This window comes from Talpa occidentalis, unplaced genomic scaffold (assembly GCF_014898055.3).
Source record: "Talpa occidentalis isolate TD23 unplaced genomic scaffold, MPIMG_talOcc4v2.1 talOcc4.3, whole genome shotgun sequence".
Lineage (NCBI taxonomy): Eukaryota > Metazoa > Chordata > Mammalia > Eulipotyphla > Talpidae > Talpa > Talpa occidentalis.
This window is the reverse complement of record NW_023603184.1, coordinates 100,497,560-100,525,411: the sequence shown is the minus strand read 5'-3', so window position 1 is coordinate 100,525,411 and position 27,852 is coordinate 100,497,560. Positions and strand designations below refer to the sequence as shown.

The following is a 27,852-nucleotide window of genomic DNA, read 5'->3' as shown; positions in this document are numbered from 1 at the left end:
ATCTTTTTTGTTACCAAAAGTGTTGCGTCAAATTTAAGAGATACTTTGTGTTTTCTCTCAGAATCACTGACATTTTTGCATTTTCCTCTTGGACAGCATCTGAAAATCTACTCTTACTTGTGGCAAGTCAGAACCAAATTGTTGCTGACAGTATCACTCCCCAGCTCCAACATATCTATTCACTTATTCAAGAAGATTCTCGTATTGTTGCTATTGATTTTGATTCAGTCAGTGATCGGGTGTTTTGGTCTGATGGAACTCAGGGGAAAATCTGGAGTGCATTTCAAAATGGAACAGACAGAAAAGCAGTAAGTTCATTTCTACTAACTTAGGCCTGACTAATTCCTCTGTCTTTGTCTATTTACTATAACCTGTGAGAGAAGGCCCTACCTTATCCTGGGTGTCTCTTATATTGCCCCTTGGACATAACACACCTAAGGGGACTGATGTTCATAACTCCTAATCTATGGATGGCCATACCTTCAGAGTATGGCCCCCTGAATCTGTTATTCTAAGTTTCAGGCTACATTATATAAAGACTTCACAAAATCTCTCAGGTTCCTTTTGCAATATTTCCCAGTGGATAAAAGCAGGGAAGTTTATGGGGCTCCTTTCTTAGTTTTAATTTAGTTATGCTTTTCAGCTTATCTCTCAGAGTTTCAGTTTCTTGACTAATGGTTATGCTTCCTCTGCCCCTTAGATATTTATTGCTGGCATTTAATAAAGATAACATTTTTGGCATGCAGACGTTATAAAATTTCATAGGGATGCCAACTTATGAATGGATAAAGCTGAATCACAAAATTTAGTTGCACAAAACTGAGCCTGAAAGAAATGATATGCTAATCCAATGTGTTATCTTACAGTTTTCAATCTGTGAAATCTTGTATATTTTTCTTAGAGAAATCTACTATTGATTTGGTGGTTAACTATGTGGGAAGGCATAATTTTCTGATTCTCACAAACTATCAAAAACCCAGTTAGATGCTTTATTCTAGATTTTCATGGAATTCCCTGAATTTCATCGCTTTAGAATTCACTCTTGATTTACTTTTGTCTTTAGATACTTGAGAGCAGTACCACCCTGACAGAAAGTATTGCTGTGGATTGGATAGGCCGCAATCTCTACTGGACTGACTACGCTCTGGAAACGATTGAAGTCTCTAAACTGGATGGGAGTCACAGGACTGTGCTAATTAGTAACAACGTCACAAATCCCAGGGGACTAGCATTAGACCCCAGAATTAAGTAAGCCCTTTTGAAAAAAAAAATTATGTTACCTTGATAAAGTTGTATAATGAGGGAAAAATAACAGTAACATGATTTGACTGGTATGCATGACACAAAATTTTAAATGATCCCTTGTTTAAACATCTCTGTAGACATGGTAAGCATCCAATTGGCTGTTTCTAGCCTTCCTTTGCCTAAATAATCTTCTTCATAAAGTACACAAAAGCAATTGAGTGTTCACTTAATTTTTAGATCATGTTGATTTGTTAACTTGCAATACAAATGATTGTTGTAGAGCAATATGATTAAGTTTGAGTGAATGCATACAGTAATATTCCATAGATGGACCAGTTTGCTGTAGCTTTTATACTTTGTGGTAATCTAACAAAAAGCCTGATTTTTCCTGTTTCAGTTTCATGTTGTGTATTAGAGCGCCCTTTTATATCATACAGGGATGAAAACTTTTGCCTATTACCCTAAATGGAAGAAGTAGAAATTCTCCCATGTGCGTGGGAATATTTGAGGCCTTCTTTTTTTTTACTTAGTTCTTTAATTGAGATTTTTTTTCTGCAGGATGGTAACAGGCAAATTCTGTTCAGTGCAATGCAGATTTTCTAGGTATTATACAGTATTACATACCAGTATAACTTATGATGAATAAGTTGACTCTGTTATCTTAAACATGACAGGATAGACAAATAAGGATAAATAGATTTTTCTAGATAAACCAGTTGTGGATTGAACAGAAATATGAATTTGGCATTGAGACATTTCAGAATGTACTGCATATTTTAGTACATTATAGGACACTAATGACTTGTGATTGCCTGATGATTACAGTTTTATTTTGGAACACTCAGGAAATAATACTTTCTGTACCTATATCCTGAAGTGGAGATGATTTGTTTTAAGTAGAGCTTAAACATGATGTTCTATTATTTCAGGTGACAGTTATTTTCCATATCGACACATATCCCTTCCAACTGGTAACTAGTTTCTTTTCACAGTGACCACGTGATGTTCTGGTCTGACTGGGGCCATCACCCTCGTATTGAGCGAGCCAGTATGGATGGCACTTTGCGCACTGTCATTGTCCAGGACAAGATTTTCTGGCCCAATGGCATAACTATTGACTACCCCAACAGACTGCTCTACTTCATGGATGGCTATCTTGATTATATTGACTTCTGTGATTATAATGGAAACCATCGGAAACAGGTGGTAGCCAGTGATTTGGTAAGTTGGTAGTGAGGACAACTAAACTAAAATCACAAACATTACTTAATAGAAAGATGATAGAGTAACAAGAAAACTAATAAATTAATTTTTGTGTCATAGACATTACAAGGTCATCCAGGAAATATCAAGTGTGAGGGCCAATGTGTCTTTTGTTACTAATAGAAAATAATTATTTTTATTTCCATTCAAGTTCAGATTGTGGTAGGTTCATAGTTCATGTGATTTAGCTGCTCTATAAATGCTAATTTGTTGCTTCTATACCTTTAAGTGTGTTATGCAATGAATCATAGCCTGTTATATTTTTATTCAAGAAATTCCAAAATTTCAGGAAATTTTCATAAGTCAAATGAGAAAATACAGAAACTATATATTTTACCAAAGAGCTATTATTGACTTCCATTTAAGATTGTCATTATTTATAGTTCTGAAAAGACCCTGGGAGGGCCTCCCTACCTTCAGGAAATATGCATCTCAGCTATATTAGATTTATGTGAACCAGTTTGCTGCAGAACAAGATAGCAGAATAGCATGAGACACAGAGTGGTGATATTGGGTTGGGGGCTAGGATTTGGGAGCAGGGATGAGAAACAACCAGATAGATAATCCAGAGAAGTTACCTTACTTTCTGCACTTTGGTTTTCTTTCATTTGTAAAATGGATGCCAAATGTAATTACCAGAGTGAAAATGAAGATTAAATGATACAAGTACTGTGAATAGTATAGTGGGAAAGGAGTCAAACAGTATATATTTTTGTCTGTTTCTTGAACAATGGCTCCCTGTGTCTTTATTGAAATGCTAAAAAACAAACAAAAACCCATCTTCTTGGCCAGATGGGTTGTTCACCTTGACTTTTATTTCCGAAGAAGCTCTCACTGTTCTCTTCTGCTTCACAGATTCTGCGGCATCCTTATGCCCTAACTCTCTTTGAAGATTCTGTGTACTGGACTGACCGCAGTACTCAAAAAGTTATGCAGGCCAACAAGTGGCACGGAGGAAACCAGTCAGTCATAATGAATAATGTCGCCCATCCCCTTGGGATTGTTGCGGTTCATTCTTCAAAACAACCGATTTGTAAGTGACACACTCAGCCATCCTATTTGGGAATAGTTTAAAAAAAGTTACTGTGGAAATGCTGAATGCACACTGTTTCAGATCTATTTGTTTGGGCAATACATTTTCCTTCCCTCTTACTAACCACCCCAGTACCACCATTTCCATTCATTTTATTTACCAGGGAAAACTCAAACCTTATATGTAACAACAGCACATCTAAATTTTATTCAGCAATTGACTAGTGGCTTTGTGACCTTTCTTTGAGTCTCAGTTTCCTCAGAGACAAATACAGTATAGACTAGACAGTACCTTAGATCCTTTTATTGCTACCATTCTCCAGTTTAAAGCAGTTTAAGGATCCCCTTATTACAACATTGATGTCTTGTCAGTCCTCTGCTGTGTCACACTACAGCGTATCCTGTGGATAGTCTAGGTGATTTAAAAATATGGCTTTGGTAGGGAAATAAATCAGTTGATCTTCACTTAATCTTTTCTCACCAAACTCTGCAGTGGTATCTCATCAGACATCAGATTCGGGTAGTTGAAATCTCCCTGAGCTCTTCTCCCACTTAGTCTTGCTAGATCTGGCTTCATTATTGTGTGGAAGCACACCATCCTACTTCCTGCCTCAGAACTTTTGCATTAATTCTTCCCTCTGCCTAGAATATCCTTCCTCTAGATCTAGTTTTTCCTTCATGTCGTTTAGGATTCTACTCAAAGCCCCTTGGTGGACTTTGACTACGCTATCAAAAATATCCTCCTCTTCTCATTTCTTTTGCTCTTTACCCTCATATTTTAAAATCATACAATTTATGAATTTAGTTTTGTCTCCTTTGGTTAGAATATATGTTCCATGTTTACAGTATTCCTCTTACTTAGAATGGTGTTTGATTAAATGAGAATATCCTGTGAGTTTGGGAAGCACACAGGATCCATTTCCCCCCTAAATCAGAGACCCACAAAAGTGTCATCAATAGAAAAATTAAAGATTATTATGGCCCCCAAACTTGGACTGTGGGTGAATGTCAAGGTCACATAGCAAACATATACCTTGGTTTCATTTAATGTAAAAAGATCCCTTTAATGTCAGGCAAGGAGTCACATATTATTTAGTATTGTATTTCTGTTACTAAGCTCCAAATTATCCAGCCATTGTTGATAAGCAGGTTTAGACTGGATTGATCATTGGGTAAATCCTTCCCTCTTGTATATATCTTACAAATTTTATTTTGGAGCATGATGCCAGGGAGAGGTAAAGGACTTTAGAAAAAACAAACAAACAAACAACAAACAAACCAGTAAACAACAGTTGTAACACAAAGTACTGTTATCTGCAAACTTTGGGGGGCTTTCGGGGAAGACAATTACAGCATGGCCTGTGAAGATTAATGAGGAAGATTTTCCATCCACTAAAGCTTTCTTCTCTTTCTATTACAGCTATAAATTCGTGTGCCTCTGCCTCCTGTAGCCATCTATGTCTGCTTTCCTCACAGAGGCCACAGCTTTACTCTTGTGCCTGTCCTTCAGGATGGAGTCTCTCTCATGATTCTGTGACTTGCTTAAGAGGTACAGTATACCCTTTAAGTATGCCCTGAAGTTAGAGCTTGCCAAAGTTTGTGCAAGGCAGGGTAAGCCCTTAACCACTTGCAGCCTGAGTTTATGCTGTGTTCCCCTCGATTTAGGTGTATTTGGAGTATGTGCTATCTGATGGTTTAATTTGGTACTTCAGTTGTAATAGGGTTTTTGTATGGGGGCTATATTTTGATCTCACAATTTTTCTTTCTTAGTTACAGTTATATTAGCTATGATAATGGGAGGTTCTAAATTCTGCACTGCAGAAGTGAAAAATTCTTGACATTAATATATGGTTTCATTTTTCAGCTTCATTATCTTATTTTTAATTCTCAGTGATTGAGTGTTCTAGGCTAATCTTATGACTCCAATTTCAGAATATTTACTGTTACTATCTGATAGTAAAAAAATGAAAGTTCTCTGTGTGAAATATCTTAAGTGATTATTTGTACAATTTAGTCTTTATCTCCCAGAGATTCTTTACTGGGTTGATTAAAGAGTATGTGGATTGTTATTCTAAGTACTTTGGAAAATAAGAAAGGGAGGAGAAGATACAGTCAACCCACAAAAGAGGTTTTTTTTCTAGAGTATGTACTTTTAGTGTATATACTTGAAGTATAATAAACTTTCAAAAACTCATTAAACTATAAATATTCACTTTTGCTTAAAAATCTAAAAAAAGCATTCTAGACTCTTTCATTTTCAGTGAAGAGAATTTGGTGTGTTTCATACTGATAAAAATGGCCATGATAAGCTAAAATAAAATGTTTAATTATTAAAAATTGTTTCTAAATTAAGAATAAAGTCCTAATGTAGAGGGAAATTTAATTTTCAAATGGAAAATATGTATAGAATGCAGGCATTTATAGATTATGCAGATGTAGGCTTACTGAAATTCTAACTCCATCAGCATGTAATATTTTGCAATGATACTTTCATGTTGAAAGATTTTAATTATTGGTAATGCTTACAAAGGGATTAGCATTTGTCATTTTCTTCAGTGACTTGTTATGGATCTAATCCTTGATGACATTGTTTAATTTAGTGTGTCCTCATAGTCTTTCAGCAAAAGATTAAAAAGAGCTATAGACATTTTGGATACAAAGCTTTCTTTTATCACACACAGATGGTTGAACTGTGCATTAGTGTAATCAATATTACTGACAGTGATGGATAAGTGTTAATTCTAAATAGTACCTTTTGTTAGTTCACAAATAATTCCACTAGTTAGTCTTTTCATGGGATGACTTCACTGAGGTAGAACATTTTCAATATTTCCCACTGCTTTTTCATTACCAGTTGGGTAAACAAGTGATGATATATGTTAAATGAAAACAGTTGCACTTTTTTTTTTTAACAAGAAGCTTAGAAGACTTGTTAGCATTTATTGATAAAATTATTTTACATGATTTAAATGTTCAACAGTCTTTAAAATGGTGTTTACTAAGTATCTAGAGTATCTCTGGAAGTGCATATGTGATAAGGTTAAGAAAAAAAACATAATGTCTAATATTGTTCATATAAAAGTGTGCACTAGGAGAATTTGGAAGGCAACACACCAGTGTCAGTAGTGGTTACAATTGGGTAGGAGAATTGCAGGATATTACTACTTTTTTTTCTAATTTTGTGTTACAAAATTTAAAAATGAGAACTTTCTCTGTATGAATACTTTTTATTCTATAGATGTTTCTCACAATGACAAAAACAAATACAAACAAACAAAACTCAAATATCTTCCCAGTAACTTCTAAAATAAAAACTTCAAATGCAAATTATACATGTGACTCAGTTTGAGGGACACAGGCAATTGCTTCAGTGATTATGTGCACAACAGGAGGGAAGCATTCCATGCCCACACTCTTGGAAAGGTTGTGGTGCCGATCAGTTTGGTCAAGGTCTGAGCAGAGGAGGACCAAGGTTTGGGAGTTGTAAATGTCACCAAATACTTATGGTTCATGTTTCATTTCTCACGGTACATCTCTTCTCTGTTCCAATACTGACCTTAAAGGGAACTTGACATGAAACATAAAAATCAAAAAATTTTTAAGATGATCTTCCATTTCAAAACTGAGACACAACATAAGGCAACTCAAATAGCACCTCCTTCTTAACCTCTTTCCACCCAAGCATGGCGCTTCTGTGCCTTACTCCTTCATGACCAGAACTTTGTGAGTCATAAGGGCCCATATACTTTGCCACACACTCTAGACTCTAAATTCCCTGAGGGTAAAGCCTTTACAACATGCTTTTTTGCCTTGGCACATAGTAAATGTTAAGTGAATAACAAGTTCTCCAGCGTTTCTTTGCTCCTTCTTCTGTGTTTTTCACCTAATTGCTCCTTTACAGGCACACAGTGTCATAAAATCACTTCTTTCTTTCCACAGAGCACTTTTTTACATCCTTCCATGCCACTATTGTTTCAGTGGTCACTTCCTTTCTGGTGTTTCTCTGGCATCACTTTCACTTTGGCTCTTACATTTAACAGCATAGATGTAGGATATTAAATGATATCCCACCATTGTCCACAATTGGTTGCAAGCCCTCTCAAATGTACTAACAATGATCAGATGATCAGATAAAGGGCCTGAGATTCATCCTCAAGGAGCAATGGTCCAGAAAGGAGGAGTAGAGCTGAGTAGTGCTTAAGGGAAAAAGTTCCTTGAGGAATCAGGTAGGCCTGTGTTTGATGGGTGAGAAATGTCAAATATTTAAGCTCCTAATGGTGCTTTGGCTGAGAATTACTCTAAGTATTTGGGACATAAAAGAATCCTCCAGTATTTCTTGAGTTTTTCTAGGCTGTTAAATAAACAAACAGACATCAAATAGATTGATAAGAGAAAATCCATATAGAAGTTTAATAATAATCCTATATACTTGGGAGAGATCCAGCATGACTTAATTGACCACATGACTTTAGATGCTATCTTAAATAGTCTGGCTAAGACAAAGGAGATTGGAGAATTAAGGGGAAGTTCAGTTACAGGAATAAAGGATGAAGATTTAGGTTCTGCCTTCTCTACAAAAAGAGATAATGAGATAGGGTCTTCCTGGGAGTCTTTACAGATTGAAGTTTATAAAAAAATATCAAACGCAACTTCCACCCAGTCTTCAGAGTCCATCCCGTGACATGAACATCTAGTGGAATACATGCTTTAGGGTGGCAGAGTTTTGTTCTCCTAGATAAGTAAAAGGAAATTCACCCATTAAAAAGGTCAGTTTTGAACTGGTAAAATTTAAAATTTCCCCTGTGAAATTGTTCTTGGTTTTACTGAACCAGTGAGTATTTATAACTTATAATCAGTAATTAAATACCATTTCAATATAATTTTATTTATTTATTTATTTTAAAGATTTATTTATTCATTTATACAAGCACTGGGTACAGTCAGAAGTGTGGGAGGGTAAGAGAATTCACCAGACCCAGAGCAGGGAACAGAACAGGCAGACTGACGGAACACACTGCTGAGGGGAGCAGTGGGCGGCAGGAGAGGTCTGTTGCACCATGTGGGATGGGGATGGAGCTGATGCTGCAGAGGCTGCGGGCAGTTTCACAGCCCAGCGCTCAACTGCTGCGCCACCAGGGGAGGGCCCATTTCAATATAATTTTAAAGTACATTTGAATCTCATAATATTACTTTCATTTTTATTACTGCAGATAAGTGAATTAGTAGTGATTTGATATTCAGTAAGTGTTACCTAGCTTGCACTTTTTGCAGAATAGTGATTAAGAACATAGCTTTTGGAGTCTAAGAGACCTGGCTGTATGACTTTGGTTATATTGCTTAATTTCTTGGTACTTAATTTGAAAGTTTGGCAGAGAGGATACTTATCCAATAAACAAGGTGATGAAACTTTTGGGAGAAAAGTTAAGTGAAAGAATATTTGATTGGTGCATACTGTGTGGCACATAATCATGAGGGTGACTGTTGTGGCTATTGCAGTTGTTGAATGTGGAATGTGGAGCAATTAACAGAGGAATGACTTAAGAGTCTCTTTCTGAGTTTTTTCTTGCAGAAATCATGTAGCTCTTGTAAGGTCCATTTGCCTCATTTGAAAACAACTTCACAGTCTTGTAAAAGACTAAATCCTTATCATAATACTTTGTAGAATATAAGGCATTGGTAGTTGCAAACTTTAAGTTTTAAGTTCATAAATGCTGAGTTGTTACTTCAATATAAGAAAGGTCAGTAATAAGGAAAAGCTAATGAAACTGAAAATATGTAGAGAAAAATGTCTCAAAATAACCTCACTGGAGATGTAAAACTTCCCTGATTACTAAACTAATGATAACATTATTTATAGTTCATGAAAATTATACATGGATTATTTTATATTTTGTCTTACTATATAATATATCTTATATGTGTCTCAATAACACAAAACTCACATTCTAAAGTTCTTCTTCCTCAGAGGAATTATAAAATAAAACCCCACTCTTGATTTCATTAATTTGGATTTTTTTTTGGATAATGGTACTACAGCTAGGATAAAGATTATCTTTGAAAAAGGACTTTTTATTATCTATTAAGAAAGCTGAATTAACAGTGCAGATACTTTTGAGAACTTTAAAAGATTCTATTTACATATTCACTTACATGTCCATCCATGTCTTCAGTTATTCATTTAGTTAGCAAATATTTATTAGGCAATGATTGTATCTAAGATTTGGGAACATAATGATCAATGAGCTGAGGCATGAAAACTTGCTAGGAGCCCAAGCTCCTTATGGAAGCTTAAGGAGGGGGATGGAAGATGTTAGGCAGGTCCCTAAGAACTGAGACAGAAGGAGAAACCTGAAACTCACAGTGTACCTTATATCTACCATGAGGTCGAGATGGTGACTGCCATCATCTTGTCTACCTGCTAAAGTGCTAGAGTGTCAGGAGTAGCCTCCATATTAGATATAGATATAGATATAGATATAGATATAGATATAGATATAGATATAGATATAGATATAGATCCTCCTTGCTTCTTCCTTCTTCCCAAATGCCCTCCCATTCAGGAAGTCCAGAAATGCCAGAAATTGTAATCCAAGGTTTTGGCAGCATGGAAGTGGGGGGTTGGGAAAATGGTACAATTCTCCTCCCCCCTTTTGTGGTGACACATCCTATAACAGTTTTATTTTGTGAACATAAAGCTAGTAAACTGCTGTTGACCAAGCATTAATCTTTTCCCTGAGTTATTCAGTATTACTTAAGTTTACTGCATGCAGAAATGAAATAATTTCTTAACAATGAAGCTTACTAAACTTCATAGTCAAGTTTGGTTGACTTATGGGTTATCAGCATAAATAAGGGATTAATAGAAGACAGGTAAATAATGATCAGCCTTGGGAAAATCCAGAAGCACTATTGTGGAGTTGGAAAACTGTTGTCCCAAAAATCCACTAAACTCAATAGAAGGTTCCAGATTGTTTGATGAAGTACCTACCATGTATAATGTTTATTGCTGCAATCTGTAATCACATTTTATCCCTTAAGATGATAATCCATTTCCTTCTATTTCTCTAAATGTCTTGGAATAGTGGGATGTAATTTTGACTGATATTCTGCTATTTTCACAGATGATCAACCTTTCTTAATAACTGTAAGATACAGTATAATTTTTGGAATTTCTCTTAATCCTGAGGTGAAGAGCAATGATGGCATGGTTCCCATATCAGGGATAAGGAATGGTTATGATGTTGAATTTGATGACTCAGAGCAATTCATCTATTGGGTTGAGAATCCAGTAAGTTTTGAATAACAATTATGGAACGTGTTCTTGAAAAGCCTATACACTAATGCCTTCTTACAGAAAAAATTTTGCTGGGTGAATAGAAAGAAAATGGTATAGAAATAGGTTAATTTACCTCTACGCTTGCAGAGATCAGCTAATAAGCACATTTAAGCTAATGTGTATTATTTATTCAGCAAAGATTTATTAAATATGCCTTGCACTAAACTACTTGCGTCCAACTACAGATATGTCAGAGACAGTAGTCACGAAGTTTGTTCTTACTTTGCTTTAAGCACTAGAAGAATTTTAACTAACATAAAAATAACTCAAGAAAAAGGCAGAAGTTCCCTGAGGGAATTCCACAAAGCCATTTGATAAGGCTGCTGGTGCCTTCATTCAGAATCTTTGCTTCCAGGATAAGAACATTCCTCCAGTTCCCTTCCTGTCGGATCCCCTTTCCTCACCCTTTAGAGAAGAAACCTGTAAGGATGTAGAAAGGGCAAAGAGAATACAAATGAGGCAGAGGAAAGATCTTGGTGTTTGATGCTTGTCACTCTGTGTGAAATGTACTCCTGGCCCCTTGATTCACACCTGTGACTGAGTTATTTTTATGACTTGCCTGTGGTTGTCAGAAATTAAATATTTGTAGTCAAGATAAAAAGACACCTCATGTATTTCTGTGGCACACTTAAAACTCTGTGTATTTCAAAATGGTGCAGTGTTAACCCACCCAGGGCTGAGCTTTCAACTTTTCTCCAAGTATGAGGAGTGTTGAAGAAACACAGCAGCTGTCGGCAGTCACTGTGAAGAAAGAGCTTTTGTGCAGAAATTGTGGCCTTGAAACAGCTCACCTGTCCTTGTCTTTCTTTCCAGGGGGAAATTCACAGAGTGAAGACAGATGGCACCCAAAGGACAGTGGTTGTTCCTCTCTCTAGTTTGGGGTCTTCTACGAGCCTGGCCTTAGACTGGATATCAAGAAACTTTTATTACACCAGTCCTGGAACTCAGTCTATTAAGGTAAGAGTTCCTTAAAACTATTTACACAAACACTGGTTTTTGATTTATGTGAGAGCTATTCTCAGGATTTTGAAATTATTTTAAATCCATGCTCTCATGGATTTTGAAATTATTTTAAAGCAAAAAGGAAGAGAGATTAGTATTGACTAGCAAAGTCTCTGAAACTGAGGAGAGAAACTAAGTTAAAAATAAATTGTTGGAACTTTCTACTGGCCTGCTATGCTTCCTTCTAAGTATTAATATTAAAGAGTTGAGGTAATTTATAAAAACATAAAAAGATAAATAAAAGATTATGTAAGGGATTCAGCATAAAGGGAAGATTATAGTAGGCAGGGAATTTTCATTATCTTTCCTCATCAAATTTTCAGTTCTGTTTCAGTTCTAAACCAAATTTATAGGTTATCTCTGTTTTTAGATGAAAATCTTTCAGTGGCTCTAATACAGTTTTTATAACAGTGAAACAGAAAGTAGAAATTTGATTCTAATTCCTTTGATGCTCTCCTTTTCATGATAAGTGTTCTTTCTACTCTAGTTCCCAGGAGAAATTCTAGATGGGGTATAGGTATGAAATCACATGAATAAATCAGAGGTAACTTGATAGTACTGGTTTGCTCCATTTTGAGACAATGTTAAAACATGTAAGGGATTATTAATTCATAATAATTTTGAAGATAAAAATTCCAAAAGCACCAGGAGTATCTTGTGAGATGGATGGTTAGCAGGGCTGTGTAGAGTGACTATCCACTGCCTAGAGGAGGTACGAGCTGTCTTTTGGGGGCATTCAGAAAGACAAGTGCTGAAGATGAGGAAGGCACACAGCAGCCAAGAGTTTATTTTCTAGCCTATTCAATAGACTTCATCAAAATAGTGCCTTACAGTTTACAAAGGCCTTCCACAAACACTGTCTTACTTAATCCTCACAGTCATCAGATTTTAACATGAGGGGAACCTGGGAGGTTCATCTGGTTCCTGTCCTTTGTTTTAAAATTTATTTTTATTTTTATTGAAGTACCAATAGTTTACATCCTTGTTAGTGTTTTGGATGTATAGGATTTCCTCTCTCAGGTATAGTCACCACAGAGCACCCACTACTGACAAACCTATAGTCCTCCACCATAGTCCATTGTGTTCTCTCTCCTCCCATTTCTTACCTCTTCTCCTCAACTCCCTCCCCCTCTGGATGCCTCAGTTCTATGATCAGCTTTCAAGGGTTGGTTTTAAAATTTATCTTTTTCTGACTCTTGGTTTGGTGTCTCTATATTCCACATGCAAGTGATACTGTTTGGCATTTACCTTTCTTACATTTTCCTTTCAAGCTTCTGTTCATATTGCTGTAAATGGCATGAGTTTATCTTTTTTGATAGTTGAGTAATATTCCATTGTATATATATACCACACATTCTTGTTCCACTCATCTGTTTTTTGACACTTAGGTTTTCATAGTCTTTAAGATAAGTACCTGAAGCCCCCAGAAGTTAAGAAAATTGGTTTAAACCATCACTGCCCTTGTTCCCAGATGGTATTCTATCATTGCCTTTTTACAAAGCACAACTCTAGAAACCCAGCCTGTGTTAACTCCCTTTGACAGAGATATTTTTCATTAATGCCCTTTCACAGAGATAGCAACAAAAAATATCACCTTATATCAAAACATAGGGAAAAAATGCTTTTACACCCTTAATACTAAACTCACATGTCTCTGGAGTCCACCCAGAATTAAGGCTGTCTTAATTCTGAAAGATAGTTAATATGTTTCTACTCTGTCTTTTGGTCTCTTGCTTTGCAAATAGATGTCTTCCCTTTTTTCAAAAGCAGGAATATGTCTCCTCCATCAGTGTTAGTTACAATGAAAAAGGTCCATTTAAAGAGCAAGTGAGTTTATATATATGCATGTATAAGTATGTTAAGTCCACTGTAGCCATATAGACCTAAAGCTTGTAATTCTGCCCACAATGCAGTGCAGATACAGAGGAAAGATAATTTGCACTGGAGTATGAAGACCTTGCTTTGAGTCTCATTTATCATTCAGTAAACAAACATTACTAACTGCTTTCTATGGCTCACACCTATAGGTTAGTCCTGATATTCAAAGATCCATAAAACGCTTTTTTTAATGCTTATAAGAAGCTCATGTATCTGAGAAGTAGGCACATGAAAAAAAAAAATTGCTCCAGTATGATAAGTGTGATACAAGCAGTGAATATAAAGTATTGTGTGACTGGGGCCAGAGGTAAAACTGAAGGGAGAGAGAATGGCAGGCTTTCCATAAGTTGTTACTCATGAACTGAGTCTTGAAGGATGACCAGTATTTATTTTTGACAAATGAAACAGGGAAAAGGCATCTCAGGCAGAGCAAAACACTTGAGTAAAGACCTTGAGATTAAAAAAAAAAAGCATTTTGTGACCGGGAGCAACACTCTTTTCCCTCTACTCACAGACTCTTTGAACTAGGAGCCTCTATTTTCTTATCTGTAAAATGGGGTTAATAACTCAGTAAGTGAAAGTACTTTTGTGACAGTAAGGTACCCTTTGCATACAGAGCCCTGATTCTATTACAAAGTTAATATTTTTAGAATGCCTGAAAGGGGCTAACTCTTATTTAAGAATAATGATGCAGAGGCAAATTGCCCTTTTAGTGTTTTTATTGGTTTTCTCCTTTGGTGATATCAATTAATGTTGAATGTTAAATTGCTTGAGAAAGCAGGTATAGTGCTCATTTACTGTTTACCTGTATAATGTCCCTTTCCGCATACTAGTAATTCACGTTCAATTCCAACTTGAAAATTAAAGAGAACATTGAAGAAGTTATTTTCCACTAGGGGTAGCTGTGTGCCCATTCACTAAAGGCAATTTTGTAGCTGAAAAATAAAACCTACAGAATGCGTGTGAGAGAGCTTAATTTATTCCCTCATCAAGGGAGGGAACTTGCTTTTAAACCAAAGAGATCCTTAGGTCTTGGAAAGGAGACAAATTTTAACAGGAAGAGGAAAATTGAAAGAGAAAAGCTAGCTTTGTCTAGTTATGACAGAAAGATACCGGTAGGAGAGAGGAATTTAGAAGTGAGAGGAAAACAAGGGAATAAAGTATGTGTGTATGTACATGTAGAGGCAGAAATAAAAGCATAAACATAGATACAAATCAGTACAAATCACCTATTTGTAATGAAAAACAACTTTATGGAAAAACTGCAAATCAGTAAGTATTTTCTAATCACTTACTAGTTGTTTTTGCTTATAGAATGTCTCAGATGCATGTGAAAATAGGATTGTTCCTGTAAGAAACTGCTTTTCATCTAGTAATCCATATTTCTCTGGATGTTTCAGGATTCTGATTGTGATTGTGGTTATAAAAATTATAACAATAATAATTAAAAATAGACAACATTGGGAAAGCCACTAAACTTCGAAGGGCCTCCTTTTCATCATCTGAAATATGGGCATAATGATGGTATCCATCTCACAGAATTATTGAGAGGATCAAATCTGATAATGCTTAGTATTTTGCCTGCCACATAGTAAGTGCCCCATAAATCAATAAAAAATAGGAAACATTTATTGAACACACTTAAGTGATTCACATGACAATCTCATAGTCCTGTGAGCTCTAAATAGAAAATTCATCATCATCATTTTTCACACCAAGAAGTGAATTTACTTACCTCAGGTCATATAGTCAGACATAGCAGGGCAGGAATTAGGACTCAAGTGTTTTAACTAAGGCTATTAATTTGGAATAGAATTCACATGACCCTTGAATGCGTTTAGCTCTCTTCGCAATAAAGGACCACTGGGTGCTAGCTGGGGTGTGACATTCCTATTTGTCTTCCAGATTTTCGGAAGGCCTTTGTATAGTTTCTCTCAGACAGTGATTCTCATGCTCTATAACATTGACCCATTTTTACCTTTCTTTTATTCATGAAAGTTTCCTTTCCTGAAATTTAGGTGAATTGAAAATAGGAATTTGAGAGGTGATTTTTGCTTTTCTTACTTATTTTCCATTGAGCTGATTTCTTCATAGGCCTGAAATACAACTGGGGATTATGTGAATCTCATGCAAACCCTCCATTCATCCCTAATTATGCTTTAGAATTTGTTATATACATTCTCCTCCATTTCAGCTTTCTTTGGTTTCTCCTTGTGAAACTCAGTTCTAACAATTGATTTTTATGCTGTAGGTTTTCACCCTGCGGGGAGATGTCAGGTACAGAAAAACACTGCTTACCAATGATGGGACGGCTCTTGGCGTTGGTTTTCCAGTTGGCATAACTGTTGATCCTGCTAGAGGGTGAGTGTTTATAAATGGCGCCATTCTTGTTAATGTTGTGGTCTGATAGAAGCGGAAGATTTCAAACTTAGGGTATTTTCTGACTTCATCTGCCAACATTTCAAAAACAGAAATCTCAGTGAGAAAAGGAAATGACTGAGTTATATTTAATATGAAGGATATGATTTGTGTTTTGTTCTATTTTCCTCAAATTAATAACACTGGAATTGAAATTAATTCTAAACAAGCAAGAATTTCAAGACTTTGAATGAATTTTGACTTTGATTTGAATGAATGTGGAAAATTTTAAGGAGGTAGGTAGGTAAAATTTAAAAGAGGTCTTAAGGAAACAGAAGATTTCCAATGGGTAGAGAATGGGTTGCAACTGCGAGAGCAGTGAAGGTCCAGAAACGTGGTGGTATGTAGAGTGGTTGTAAATAGAGAGGACTGGAACCAGAGATTTAGCAGAAGGAGCAGCTGACCATATGGGAGACAAAGCAGCTAATTTTTCCTTCATCAAATATTTTATTTTATTTTTATTTATTTTATTTTTCTTTAGGTGGTGTGAACTATTGAAAGAATAAATATCAAAATGTAATATGACAAAAATATATACAAGTTTGGGCAAAGGATAGGGGAAGCTCTACTCAGTTATTCAGGGAACCATGATTATGGGATCTTCAGGAAATTACAGGAATAAACTAATTACAGGAATACACTAGATGGTTTTTATGAGCCAGGCCTCCAAGTAGTGCATCCACTTTTGCTCATATGCCTTCATCTAGAATTCAGTCACATGGCCAGAGCTAACTGCAAGAAGGCAGGGAATGTAATTGAGCTTTTTACCCAGAAAGAAGAGGAAAACATTGAATGTGATAAGTGAAATCAGACTCTTACATGGCACCAAGGTGGGGGTATTTGGGCTACATACAAAGATGATTAAAAATCTATAACCTCGAGAATTCATAGCTCAGTAAGGAGAAGGTCTTTCAATAAATGCCAGTAACCCATAGGTGTACATTATTGAGCTGTAAGAGAGACTAAATGATGAGAGTTCTGCACAAAGACAAATTTTCAGCTTGAGGAATGTGATGCCATTTGCAATGGATCTTAAAAGATGCATAGTATTTCACTAAGCAGTGTGGACTTTGAGGATATCTCCAGTTTCATGAAAGAAGTCAAGAGCAAAGGAGCAGACAAGAGAGGGTACATTTAAGATTATGTTGGTTTATGATTATGATTATTAAGATTATGTTAAGATATTTAGACTAGTTGCATTGGAAATCAATGGGAACAGTTTAAAATTTTGCCAGAGAGAAACAGGACAGAGACTCATGGATATAATGTTTTGTACTTTTAGTAAAGAGTAAGTCTTGACAAAGTTATGGTCAATGTTATTAAATCAGTTGCTGCTGAAAAATATCACTGTGGATGATTGCTAATAAAGGATGGAGGCAATTATGATTTTTTTAGTTATTATAAAATTTGAGGCGGGATGTTTACTAGAAATATAATGGGGTTAAGAATAAAAGGAAGGTAAGAAACTATGACTATTCTCTTCAGGATATTCTAAAGAGAAGAAAGGTAAGATGAAACTATGACTATTATCTTTTGGTATTGAAAAAGAAAAACTAGGAAAAGATAAAAGTGTAGGTCAAAAATGTGACAGGGAAATTTTTTAAATAAGGAAATTAGAACATATTTTTAGGGGCAGATTAAAGATAAATGATGGAGAAATCATTGATTGAGAGCAAAAATAACAGGGCGGGAATTAGAAATTGATGAAGCATAGGAATGAAAAAGCCAATATGGAGAGCAAGACAAAAAAATCAGCTAAGGATAAGAGTTCTCGGTGAAGGTTTGGTAACAAATTTCTAATGAATTCAGAATTTATAAGAGCTTTGTGACTTTGCCCATCTGTCTTTTGGAGAGGAAAAAGAAAATAGCAGGAAACTAGCATTAGGTAAGCACAAGAGAATATGTAAAAATATTCTTAAAATAGTCTAAGCATAGAGGGCCTGAAGGCCTGGGAAGTCAGGCAAGGTTTAAGGGCAAAGAACATGTTCAACAGGAGAAATAAAATAGGAGGCAGGCAGAGATGGGAGAGTTTGGTCAAAGCAGAGTTTTTTAAGAGTTTGAGAACTGAGAGTCAGAAAAGTTGAAAGTTGGAGAGTAAGGTTATGGGATGGATTTACTGAATTGATGGTACAAAAAACATGCAGATAAAGATAATTGGAATTAAGGGGTCTGAGGACTTGAGAAAAAAGGAGTACAAGAGCCTGTGAATTAATATATTGAAACTATAACAGGAGGTGACATATAAAGGAATTAATACTTCAATTTAAGTCTAGAAGTTATGTCCTCAATGGAAATGGAAAGCAACTCTTCATATATATATATATATATATATATTTTAAAGATTTATTTATTTGTGCATACAAGAGCTGGGGCACAGGCCAGAGATGCGGGGTGGTGAGAGGACCCACCAGAGACAGAGTGGGGAACAGAACAGGCAGACCGGCCGAAATACACTGCTGAGGAGAGCAGAGGGTGAGACAGGAGAGGTCTGCTGTGCCATGTGGGTTACTTCCTGGCCAGCCGGGGATAGAACTTGTGCTGCAGAGGCTGTGGATTTCTTCATAGTGCAATGCTTAACCCCTTGAGCCACCAGGGAGGCCCCTTCATATATTTTTAATGAAATTTCCTATATCATGAATTTCACAATTGTGTGTGGTAACTAGAGTTCATGTATACAGATTAATGTGTCTAAGCTATTGGTTTTACTATGAAATAGAACATTAGAATAAAAGGTATATATATCCTGATATCAGCATGCTAAAAGCATTCCATTCTCAGAAAAGTGCATTAAATTACATCACAGATTTCAGACTGGATAAGAAAATTTTGTGGTAGATGATAATTGAAGAACTAAATAAGAGGCCTTAGAGGTATTTGGTGACTTTTACATTAGTTTTATCTTTCCTAGAATACTGGGCAGCACATGGCTCTTTGAAAGGGTTTGATTATTGATAGTCTGAAGCTTCTTAGTCATAAGCTTTCTGCCTGTGTGAGCTAAAAGATAACCCACTAATGGAAGATGCTAGCTTCCTATTTTAGATACTATTCCAAATGGCTTATACAGCAATAATCGCTAGGATATATATCTATACATTGATACAATACTGGCTAATTCTTCCTCCTCATCATGTGTAATAAGATACTGACTCTTGAGATTTCCTCCATTGAATTGTATGTATCTTGGGGATAATAAATACGCATTTTTCATTTAAACATTTAAATTATAGATGCCATTCATTCTAATCCACCTTATGTTTTATTAAATGTTGGTATTTTTCATGTTTATAGGAAACTATACTGGTCAGATCAAGGAACTGACAGTGGAGTTCCTGCTAAGATTGCAAGTGCTTACATGGATGGCTCAGCTTCACAAATCCTCTTCTCTGGGGAACTTGAACATCTGGAGTCTCTCACCCTTGACATTGAAGAGCAGAAACTCTACTGGGCAGTCACCAGCAGGGGTGTGGTAAGAAAGAACACTTTTCAGTCTGTTTATCTATATTGTTGAATGTATGTGGCTGATACTAGTTGTTCTGACTTGAGCATTCTGACTTAGCAACTTGTACCAGTGCTTTATTGCACTTTCTCCCAATAACTCTTTCCCCCAAGCATATCCTGAAGTCCAGTCCTTTATAATAAGTGTATAGTTCCTCATAGAATAATGCTTATTATTTTTTTCTCATTTGTTTTTCTTCATGATAAAATAATTGTTTTTCATTTTATTTTTTTCTGGTTTCACTTTTTTTTAAATTGAAATAGCATCGCATTATAATGCTATAACTTTCAAGTGTTCATCATTGAGAATCGGTATTTATATTTATATAGACTAAATAGATTCACTGCTAAAAGTCAAATTCTATCACTTCCACCCTTTATTTTAGGATTTAGTAATATCATTTCTTTTCATTCACAGCACTCTTCTCTCCAATTATAGAGACTAAGAAAAAAATACGACATGCTTTTGAGGTGTGTGTCCTCAAGTAGCTACATGTTCTTTTCTAGTGTCCTTATGTAGTTCACATGTATGTGAAAACTCCCTTTCCCAGTAATTTTAAACTTTAAGATGAATTCATTGAATACAGAATATGAAGAGGACTGTAATTTCATTCACTCACAGAATTTAAACTTTGCTGCTGTGCTGATGCAGTAGAGGTAGCATTAGACAGAAGGTGCTCAGTAATAATTATTGCTGAATTAAAATATTGCTTTGGATGCTGCACTGAATGAGTGCTAGTCTCTTCCTTGCTTCTTAAACAGTGGTGATTTCAGATCTGTCCTTGACTCTGTGTAGTTTTAACTATCATATTAGAAAATAGATATGAGAAAGCTCTGTCAAGTTTAGATAGCTATATAAATGTGAAGTATTATTTTAAAGGAGCATTATTTTTAAATGTTTCCCTCATTTCACCATGAATCAGTCAGACCTGAATATTTTTTTTTCTTTAAGATTGAAAGAGGAAATGTGGATGGTACAAATCGAATGATTCTGGTAAACCATCTTTCCCACCCCTGGGGAATTGCTGTCTATGGTCCCTTCCTTTATTATACTGATGCAGTCTATGAGGTCATTGAAAGAGTTGAAAAAGCCACTGGGGACAACAAAGTAGTGTTGAGAGATAATATTCCGAATCTGAGGGCCCTTCGGGTTTATCACAGATGGCAAGGTAAGTATTTATCACTGAAATATACACATTCATGGTTGAAGAATGTATATTCTCACATATATAAACACATGTCCACACAGAGACCCATGTTTGCTTGCAAGTGAAATTACCCAAAATATTTAGAAAATGATAACTGTCTTACGTGTGGCTCAATGTAAAACACTAACCTGGCACCTTGAAGTTTAGATTGACTTCAGAGTAAGCTTATTTCCATTACTTTAAACTCTGCTCCTTGCTTTTGTTTCATAGCACGTCCTGTTCTGTATATCGTCTTTGTTCTTTGTTAGAATGTAACCCTCACAAGCATTTTGTCTGTCTCTTGTAATTCTCTGCCATGTAACTAAAATAATTCTTCATATATGGAAGTGCTCAGTGATTATTTGTTAGAGACATGCTGGGAAAGTATTAAAACAGGATAGAATTTTTCATCTGGAAAGGAATACTGTAGACTTTCTCAATGTCTTTTTTTTTTCCAGAGATCAAAATTTACCCCTTTAATTTAGCATTATGTTCACTGGAGCTTTTAGTTTTGACATGTCATATATATATGTAATATAGAAGTAATTATATGTGTATGATTTGACTCCATCTTGCATAATTTGTGGAAGAAAAGCAATTGATGCCCTGTTCTCTATTATACAATATTTGTTGTCCTGTTTTAAAACCTTTAGGTGTTAGTTGTGTAAATGCTAGTGTTTCCAATATGGTTTTTAGGTTATTATCTCATGTTAATATATAGTTAATTTTCATAATGAAGTATTTGATTGCCCAAATAAAATTTGAGATGTTGTAGCAAGTAAATAGAGTCAAAAGTTAAAATTGATTTTGATTTCATTTAGACTCTACTGCATCCTCAAATGGCTGTAGCAACAACGTCAATGTCTGTGCACAAATATGCCTGCCTATACCAGGAGGACAGTTCTCCTGTGCCTGTGCCACTGGATTTAAACTCAATTCTGATCTTCGGACCTGCTCTCCATACGATTCCTTCATTGTTGTTTCCATGCTGTCTGCAATCAGAGGCTATAGCTTGGTACTGTCAGATCATTCAGAAGCAATGGTGCCAGTGGCAGGTCCAGGTATGCCAACTCCAATATAAATAAGATTTGAGTAAGATTTGACTCTATCTAGTGGCATGTTGAGATCCATGGTGCCATACAGCATTTTTCCATGTTTGTCACATAAAGAAACTTGACTTTCCTTTAAATAAAATAGCTTAACCTTGAGTGGTTCTCAAATGTTTTTGTGCGTCAGAATTGGAATGTTTGTTAAAACAGATTGGGGTATCATCCCCAGATTTTCTGATAATAGTAGTCTGGGGTAGGGTTGGAGAATCTGCAGTCCAACAGGTTCTTAGCGCAATACTGGTCTGAGGGCCACACCGAGAACCACAGCCCTAGAGCAAGAAAGAATGCAGTGTGAGACTGCAAAAGTATTTTCAGAGTTGGTGTTCAAAGAACTGTTGTGGAGATTTAGGGAGATGGTACTCTAACATTAGAATAATAGTGACATTGTCCACAATCTGATCTATTAACGTGTATTTGATGAAGTACATGAGTGAGTTGACAGTATTAGTCTAATTAATAGCTATTTATGTTTGTATACTATTAACAATTGAAATGATCCCTTGCTTCCTAGATGAACTGAGAGGTTTCTAAGTATATGTTACTACAAGAGGAACTAAGTGTTTTTACTAGCATTACAAGAAGCATTTCACAGGCTAATAATGATAGGAATGAAAGGTGCAGGAGATCTAAGAAGAGACAGAAAAGCATGTAGTGAAGGGGAAGGTGCTTCCAGCCCACACGCTCTGCTGCTTGGTGGCCATACTTTTCTACTTCATGACTTGTCTTTGCTTTCTGATGTCTAAAGAATTATGGATATAATTTGATTATAAAATCATTAATTTTGTCCTCAGTCCCTTATTTTGAAAAATTTCAAATGCATAAATGTTAAAGAAAATTATAATGAACATCCTGTATCCTTCACCTAGGTTGAGCAACTGTTAGCATTTCACAACATGCAAACTCTCAGTCTCTCTCTCTGTGAACTTTTAGAAAATAAATTGCAGCCACTGTGACACTTCACCCCTACAAATTTTAGCATGTTGCTTTAAAAAGCATTATCATTTAATATTCATATTTCTCCACTTGGCCTCAGAAAATGTTTTTAAATAGTTGTTACTTTGTTCCAGCTGGGATCTAATCAAGATTGATACATTATATTTGGAATGTCTCTGTAGTTTCTTTTAATCTCTGTGTTTGCCATAGTTATTTTGTTATAACATTGCTTTTTAAGACAAATGTTTGTTGTCTTTCTAAATCTCACTTTGGGGATTTGTCTTCTCATGTGCCTATTGGCCATCTGATATATCTTCTTTGGAGAAGTGTATTTAGATCCTCTTCCTAGGGAAATGGTTTTTATTTTTTTTTTTTTTTATTTTTTTTTTTAAAATATTAAATTTTATTTTTATATTCCCCCATACAATTGCAAACGCCCCATTCTGACCCCAATCCTTCCCCTCCCGCCCCCCACCCCCAAAAAGTGTCTCTGGTTCATAGTTTTTTTGTTGATTTTGATTTTCACTTTCTTATATTCATTTTCCTGGTCCCTTATTTAAGTTTTCTAGATTCCTGCTATGAGTGAGACCATCCGGTATTTTTCTTTTTCTTTTTGGCTTATTTCGCTGAGCATGATCCCTTCCAGCGCCATCCATGTTGCTGCAAATTGCATGTGTTTATCTTTTTTGAATGCTGAGTAATATTCCATGGTATATATGTACCACATCTTCTTGATCCAGTCATCTATTTTTGGGCATTTGGGTTGTTTCCAAAGCTTAGCTATTGTAAACAGTGCTGCTATAAACATAGGAGTGCAGGTGCTCTTTGGAATTGATGTTTCTGTGTCCTTTGGGTAAATACCTAGGAGTGGAATTGCTGGATCATATGGAAGCTCTATGTTTAGTAGGTCCAGAAATCTCCACACAGCTCTCCATAGTGGTTGGACCAGTTTGCACTCCCACCAACAGTGCACAAGAGTTCCTTTTTCTCCACATCCTCGCCAACATTTGTTGTTGCTAGTTTTTTTAATATGTGCCATTCTCACTGGTGTGAGATGGTATCTCATGGTAGTTTTGATTTGCATTTCCCTGATTACAAGTGATGTTGAACATTTTTTCATATGTCTGTTGGCCATTTTCATTTCCTCTTCAGAGAAGTTTCTTTTTAGCTCTTCTGCCCATTTTTTGACTGGATTATTTTCTTTGTTGTTGCTGAGTCTCATCAGCTCTTTGCAGATTTTTGTGATCAGTCCTTTATCATTAGTGTTGGGTGCAAAAATGTTCTCCCAGTTGGTGGGGTTTCTCTTTGTTTTTGTTATTGTCTCTTTTGCTGTGCAGAAGCTCTTTAATTTGATGTAGTCCCAGCTGTTTATCTTTCTCTTCACTATCACTGCTTTGGGTGATGTGTCTGTAAAGATGTCTTTGATGTGCAAATCCCGTAGTGTTTCGCCTATATTTCCTTCTATGTATTTTATGGTTTCAGGTCTTATGTCTAGCTCTTTAATCCATTTTGAGTTGATTTTTGTGTATGGTGTGAGGTAGTGGTCAAGCTTCATTCTTTTGCATGTAGCGACCCAGTTTTCCCAGCACCATTTATTGAACAAACTTTCTTTGCTCCAATGCATAGTCTTTGCTCCTTTGTCAAAGATTAGTTGACCATAAATCTGTGGGTTTATTTCTGGATTTTCTATTCGATTCCATTGGTCTGTATGTCTGTTCTTGTTCCAATACCATGCAGTTTTGATGATTATGGCTTTGTAGTATAGTTTGAAGTCTGGGAGTGTGATGCCTCCATTTCCTTCTTTTTTTTTCAGGAGAGCTTTGGCTATTCGGGGTTTTTGGTGATTCCATATGAATTTCATCAATAATTGTTCTATTTCTTTGAAGAATGCCATTGAGATTTTGATTGGAATAGCATTGAATCTGTATATTGCTTTTGGTAGGATGGCCATTTTAATAATGTTTATTCTTCCAATCCATGAGCAGGGGATGTCTTTCCATTTCTTTGTGTCTTCTTCTATTTCTTTTAACAGTGTTTTATAGTTTTCTTTGTATAGGTCCTTTACCTCTTTTGTTAGATTTATTCCCAAATATTTGATTTTTTTTGTTTCGATAATAAAAGGGGTGGTTTTTTTGATTTCTTCTTCTTCAGATTTATTGTTTGTGTATAGGAAGGCTACTGACTTTTGCGTGTTGATTTTGTATCCTGCCACTTTACTGAATTGATTGATGAGTTGAATTAGTTTTTCTGTGGAGATTTTGGGGTTCTCTATGTATATTATCATATCATCCGCAAATAGTGATAGTTTGACTTCTTCTTTTCCTATTTGGATTCCTTGGATGTCTTTCTCTTGTCTTATTGCCCTGGCTAGGACTTCCAGTATTATATTGAAAAGCAGTGGTGAGAGTGGACATCCTTGTCTTGTTCCAGATCTTAATGGAATTGCTTTCAGCTTTTCACCATTGAGAATGATACTGGCTGTTGGCTTGTCATAGATGGCCTTTATGATGTTGAGGTATGTCCCTTGTATCCCCAGAATTTCAAGGGCTTTTATCATGAATGGGTGTTGCACTTTGTCGAAAGCTTTCTCAGCATCTATTGATATTATCATATGGTTTTTATATTTCTTTTTGTTGATGTGTTGGATAACGTTGATTGATTTTCGGATGTTAAACCATCCTTGTGCCCCTGGAATGAATCCAACTTGGTCGTGGTGAATTATCTTATGGATACATTGTTGGATTCTGATAGCTAAAATTTTATTGAGGATTTTTGCATCAGTGTTCATTAGGGAGATTGGCCTGTAGTTTTCCTTTTTTGTGTTGTCCTTGTTCGGTTTTGGTATTAGTGTAATGTTGGCTTCATAAAACGTGTTTGGTATTGTCCCTTCCTTCTCAATTTTTTGGAAGAGTTTGTGAAGGATAGGCACTAATTCGTCTCTGAATGTTTGGTAGAATTCATTTGTAAATCCATCAGGTCCTGGGCTTTTGTTTTTGGGGAGGTTTTTGATTACCATTTCAATTTCACTAATTGTAATTGGTCTGTTTAGGTGTTCTATTTCTTCTTTATCTAGCTTTGGGTGATTGTAGAGTTGTAGGAATTTGTCCATCTCCTCTAGATTGTTGAACTTGTTTCCATATAACTGTTCATAGTAGTTACTGATTATTCTTTTGATTTCTGCTGTGTCCGTTGTGATTTCTCCTCTTTCATTTATGATTCTGTGTATTTGTGCTTTCTCCCTTTTTTCCTTTGTGAGCCTGGCTAGGGGTTTGTCTATTTTATTTATTTTTTCAAAGAACCAGCTCTTGGTTTCATTGATCTTTTGGATTGTTTTTTTAGTTTCAATTTCATTTATTTCTGCTTTGGTTTTTATTATTTCTTTTCTTCTACTGGTTCTGGGGTTTTTTTGTTGTTCTTTTTCTAGATCTTTGAGCTTCGAGATTAGGTTGTTTCTTTGAGTTCTTTCTTGTTTTTTGATGTGAGCTTCTATTGCTATATATTTTCCTCTTATTACTGCTTTTGCTGCATCCCATACATTTAGGATATTGGTGTCCTCCTTGTCATTCAATTCAAAGAATTTTTTAATTTCTTCTTTGATCTCCTCGTTAGTCCAGTGGTCTTCCAGTAGTGTGGCTTTTAATCTCCATGAGGTAGGATAGTACCTTGCCTTCTTTTTATGATTTATTTCTAGTTTGATGCCTTCGTGGTCAGAAAAGATGGTTGGTATGATTTCAATCTTGGTGTATCTGTTGATGTTTGTCTTGTGCCCCAGTATGTGATCGATCCTGGAGAATGATCCGTGTGCGCTTGAGAAAAATGTGTACTCCGTTTTTTTTGGGTTTAGTGTTCTATAGATGTCTGTTAAGCCCAAATGCTCTAGGTCCTTATTTAGAGCTTTAGTTTCTTTACTTATTTTTTGTCTTGTTGATCTATCCATTGTTGATAGTGGTGTGTTGAAGTCTCCCACTACATATGTGTTTTCTCTGATGTCTGTTTTCAGAGAGGACAACAGTTGTCTGATATATTTTGGTGCTCTTTCGTTTGGTGAGTATATGTTAATGAGTGTTATTTCTTCTTGAAGTATTGTCCCCTTAATCATAATGTAGTGACCATTGGGGTCTCTTTTTATTTTTTTGAGTTTGAAGTCTGTTTTATCTGATATAAGTATAGCTGTTCCTGCTTTCTTTTTTGGCCCATTTGCTTGTAGGATTGTTTTCCATCCTTTGACTTTGAGCCTATTTTTATCTTTTGTAGCTAAATGTGTTTCCTGGAGACAGCAAAAGGTTGGGTTTTGTTTCTTAATCCAGGCTGCAACTCTGTGTCTTTTTATTGAAGAGTTTAGTCCATTTACATTTAGAGTTAATATTGATATGTTAGCATCTGTATTTGGCATTATGTTTGTCTTTCCTTTGATTTTATTTATTTATTCTTTTAATAACTTTTTTTTTTTCCGGTCTTCTTTCGTTGTTATTCGTCCCTCTGAGGTTCTGGCTTTAGGATTCCTTGTAGTATTTTTTGGAGTGGGGGTTTAGTCGCAATGAAACTCCGGAGTTTCTCTTTGTCTGGGAAGGTCCATATTCTTTCTTCATGGAGGAAAGAGAGCTTTGCGGGATAGAGTATTCTTGGTTGGCATCTGTTTTCTTGGAGTCTGTTGACTATGTCCCTCCACTCTCTCCTTGCCCGTAGTGTTTCTTCAGAGAAGTCTGATGTCAGCCTGATTGGTTTTCCTTTGAATGTTATCTGTTTCTTCCCTCTTGTCAGCTTCATTATTTTTTCCTTGTCCTGGATTCTTGGGAGCTTTACTATTATGTGTCTTGCTGTGTTTTTCCTTTCGTCGTGGAAGTTTGGTGTTCTTCTTGCTTCTTGTATATCAATTTTCAGCTCCTTCTTCTCATTTGGGAAGTTCTCTTCAATTATATCCATGAATATTTTCTCTGTTCCTACATCTCTCTCC

General features: G+C 35.8%; 1 protein-coding gene across 1 annotated transcript in view; it reads left to right on the top strand.

The window, feature by feature from the left end:
- LRP2 (LDL receptor related protein 2) overlaps positions 1-27,852 on the top strand; it is a 190,065-nt gene that overhangs the window by 95,777 nt on the left and 66,436 nt on the right. The window contains exons 27-37 of the mRNA XM_037523480.2: positions 97-308; positions 1,064-1,248; positions 2,238-2,466; positions 3,364-3,541; positions 4,961-5,089; positions 10,662-10,828; positions 11,690-11,833; positions 16,008-16,117; positions 19,463-19,640; positions 20,622-20,838; positions 21,678-21,917. Coding sequence (XP_037379377.1) covers positions 97-308; positions 1,064-1,248; positions 2,238-2,466; positions 3,364-3,541; positions 4,961-5,089; positions 10,662-10,828; positions 11,690-11,833; positions 16,008-16,117; positions 19,463-19,640; positions 20,622-20,838; positions 21,678-21,917 — 1,989 coding nt within the window. The remainder of the gene's footprint in view (positions 1-96; positions 309-1,063; positions 1,249-2,237; positions 2,467-3,363; positions 3,542-4,960; positions 5,090-10,661; positions 10,829-11,689; positions 11,834-16,007; positions 16,118-19,462; positions 19,641-20,621; positions 20,839-21,677; positions 21,918-27,852) is intronic.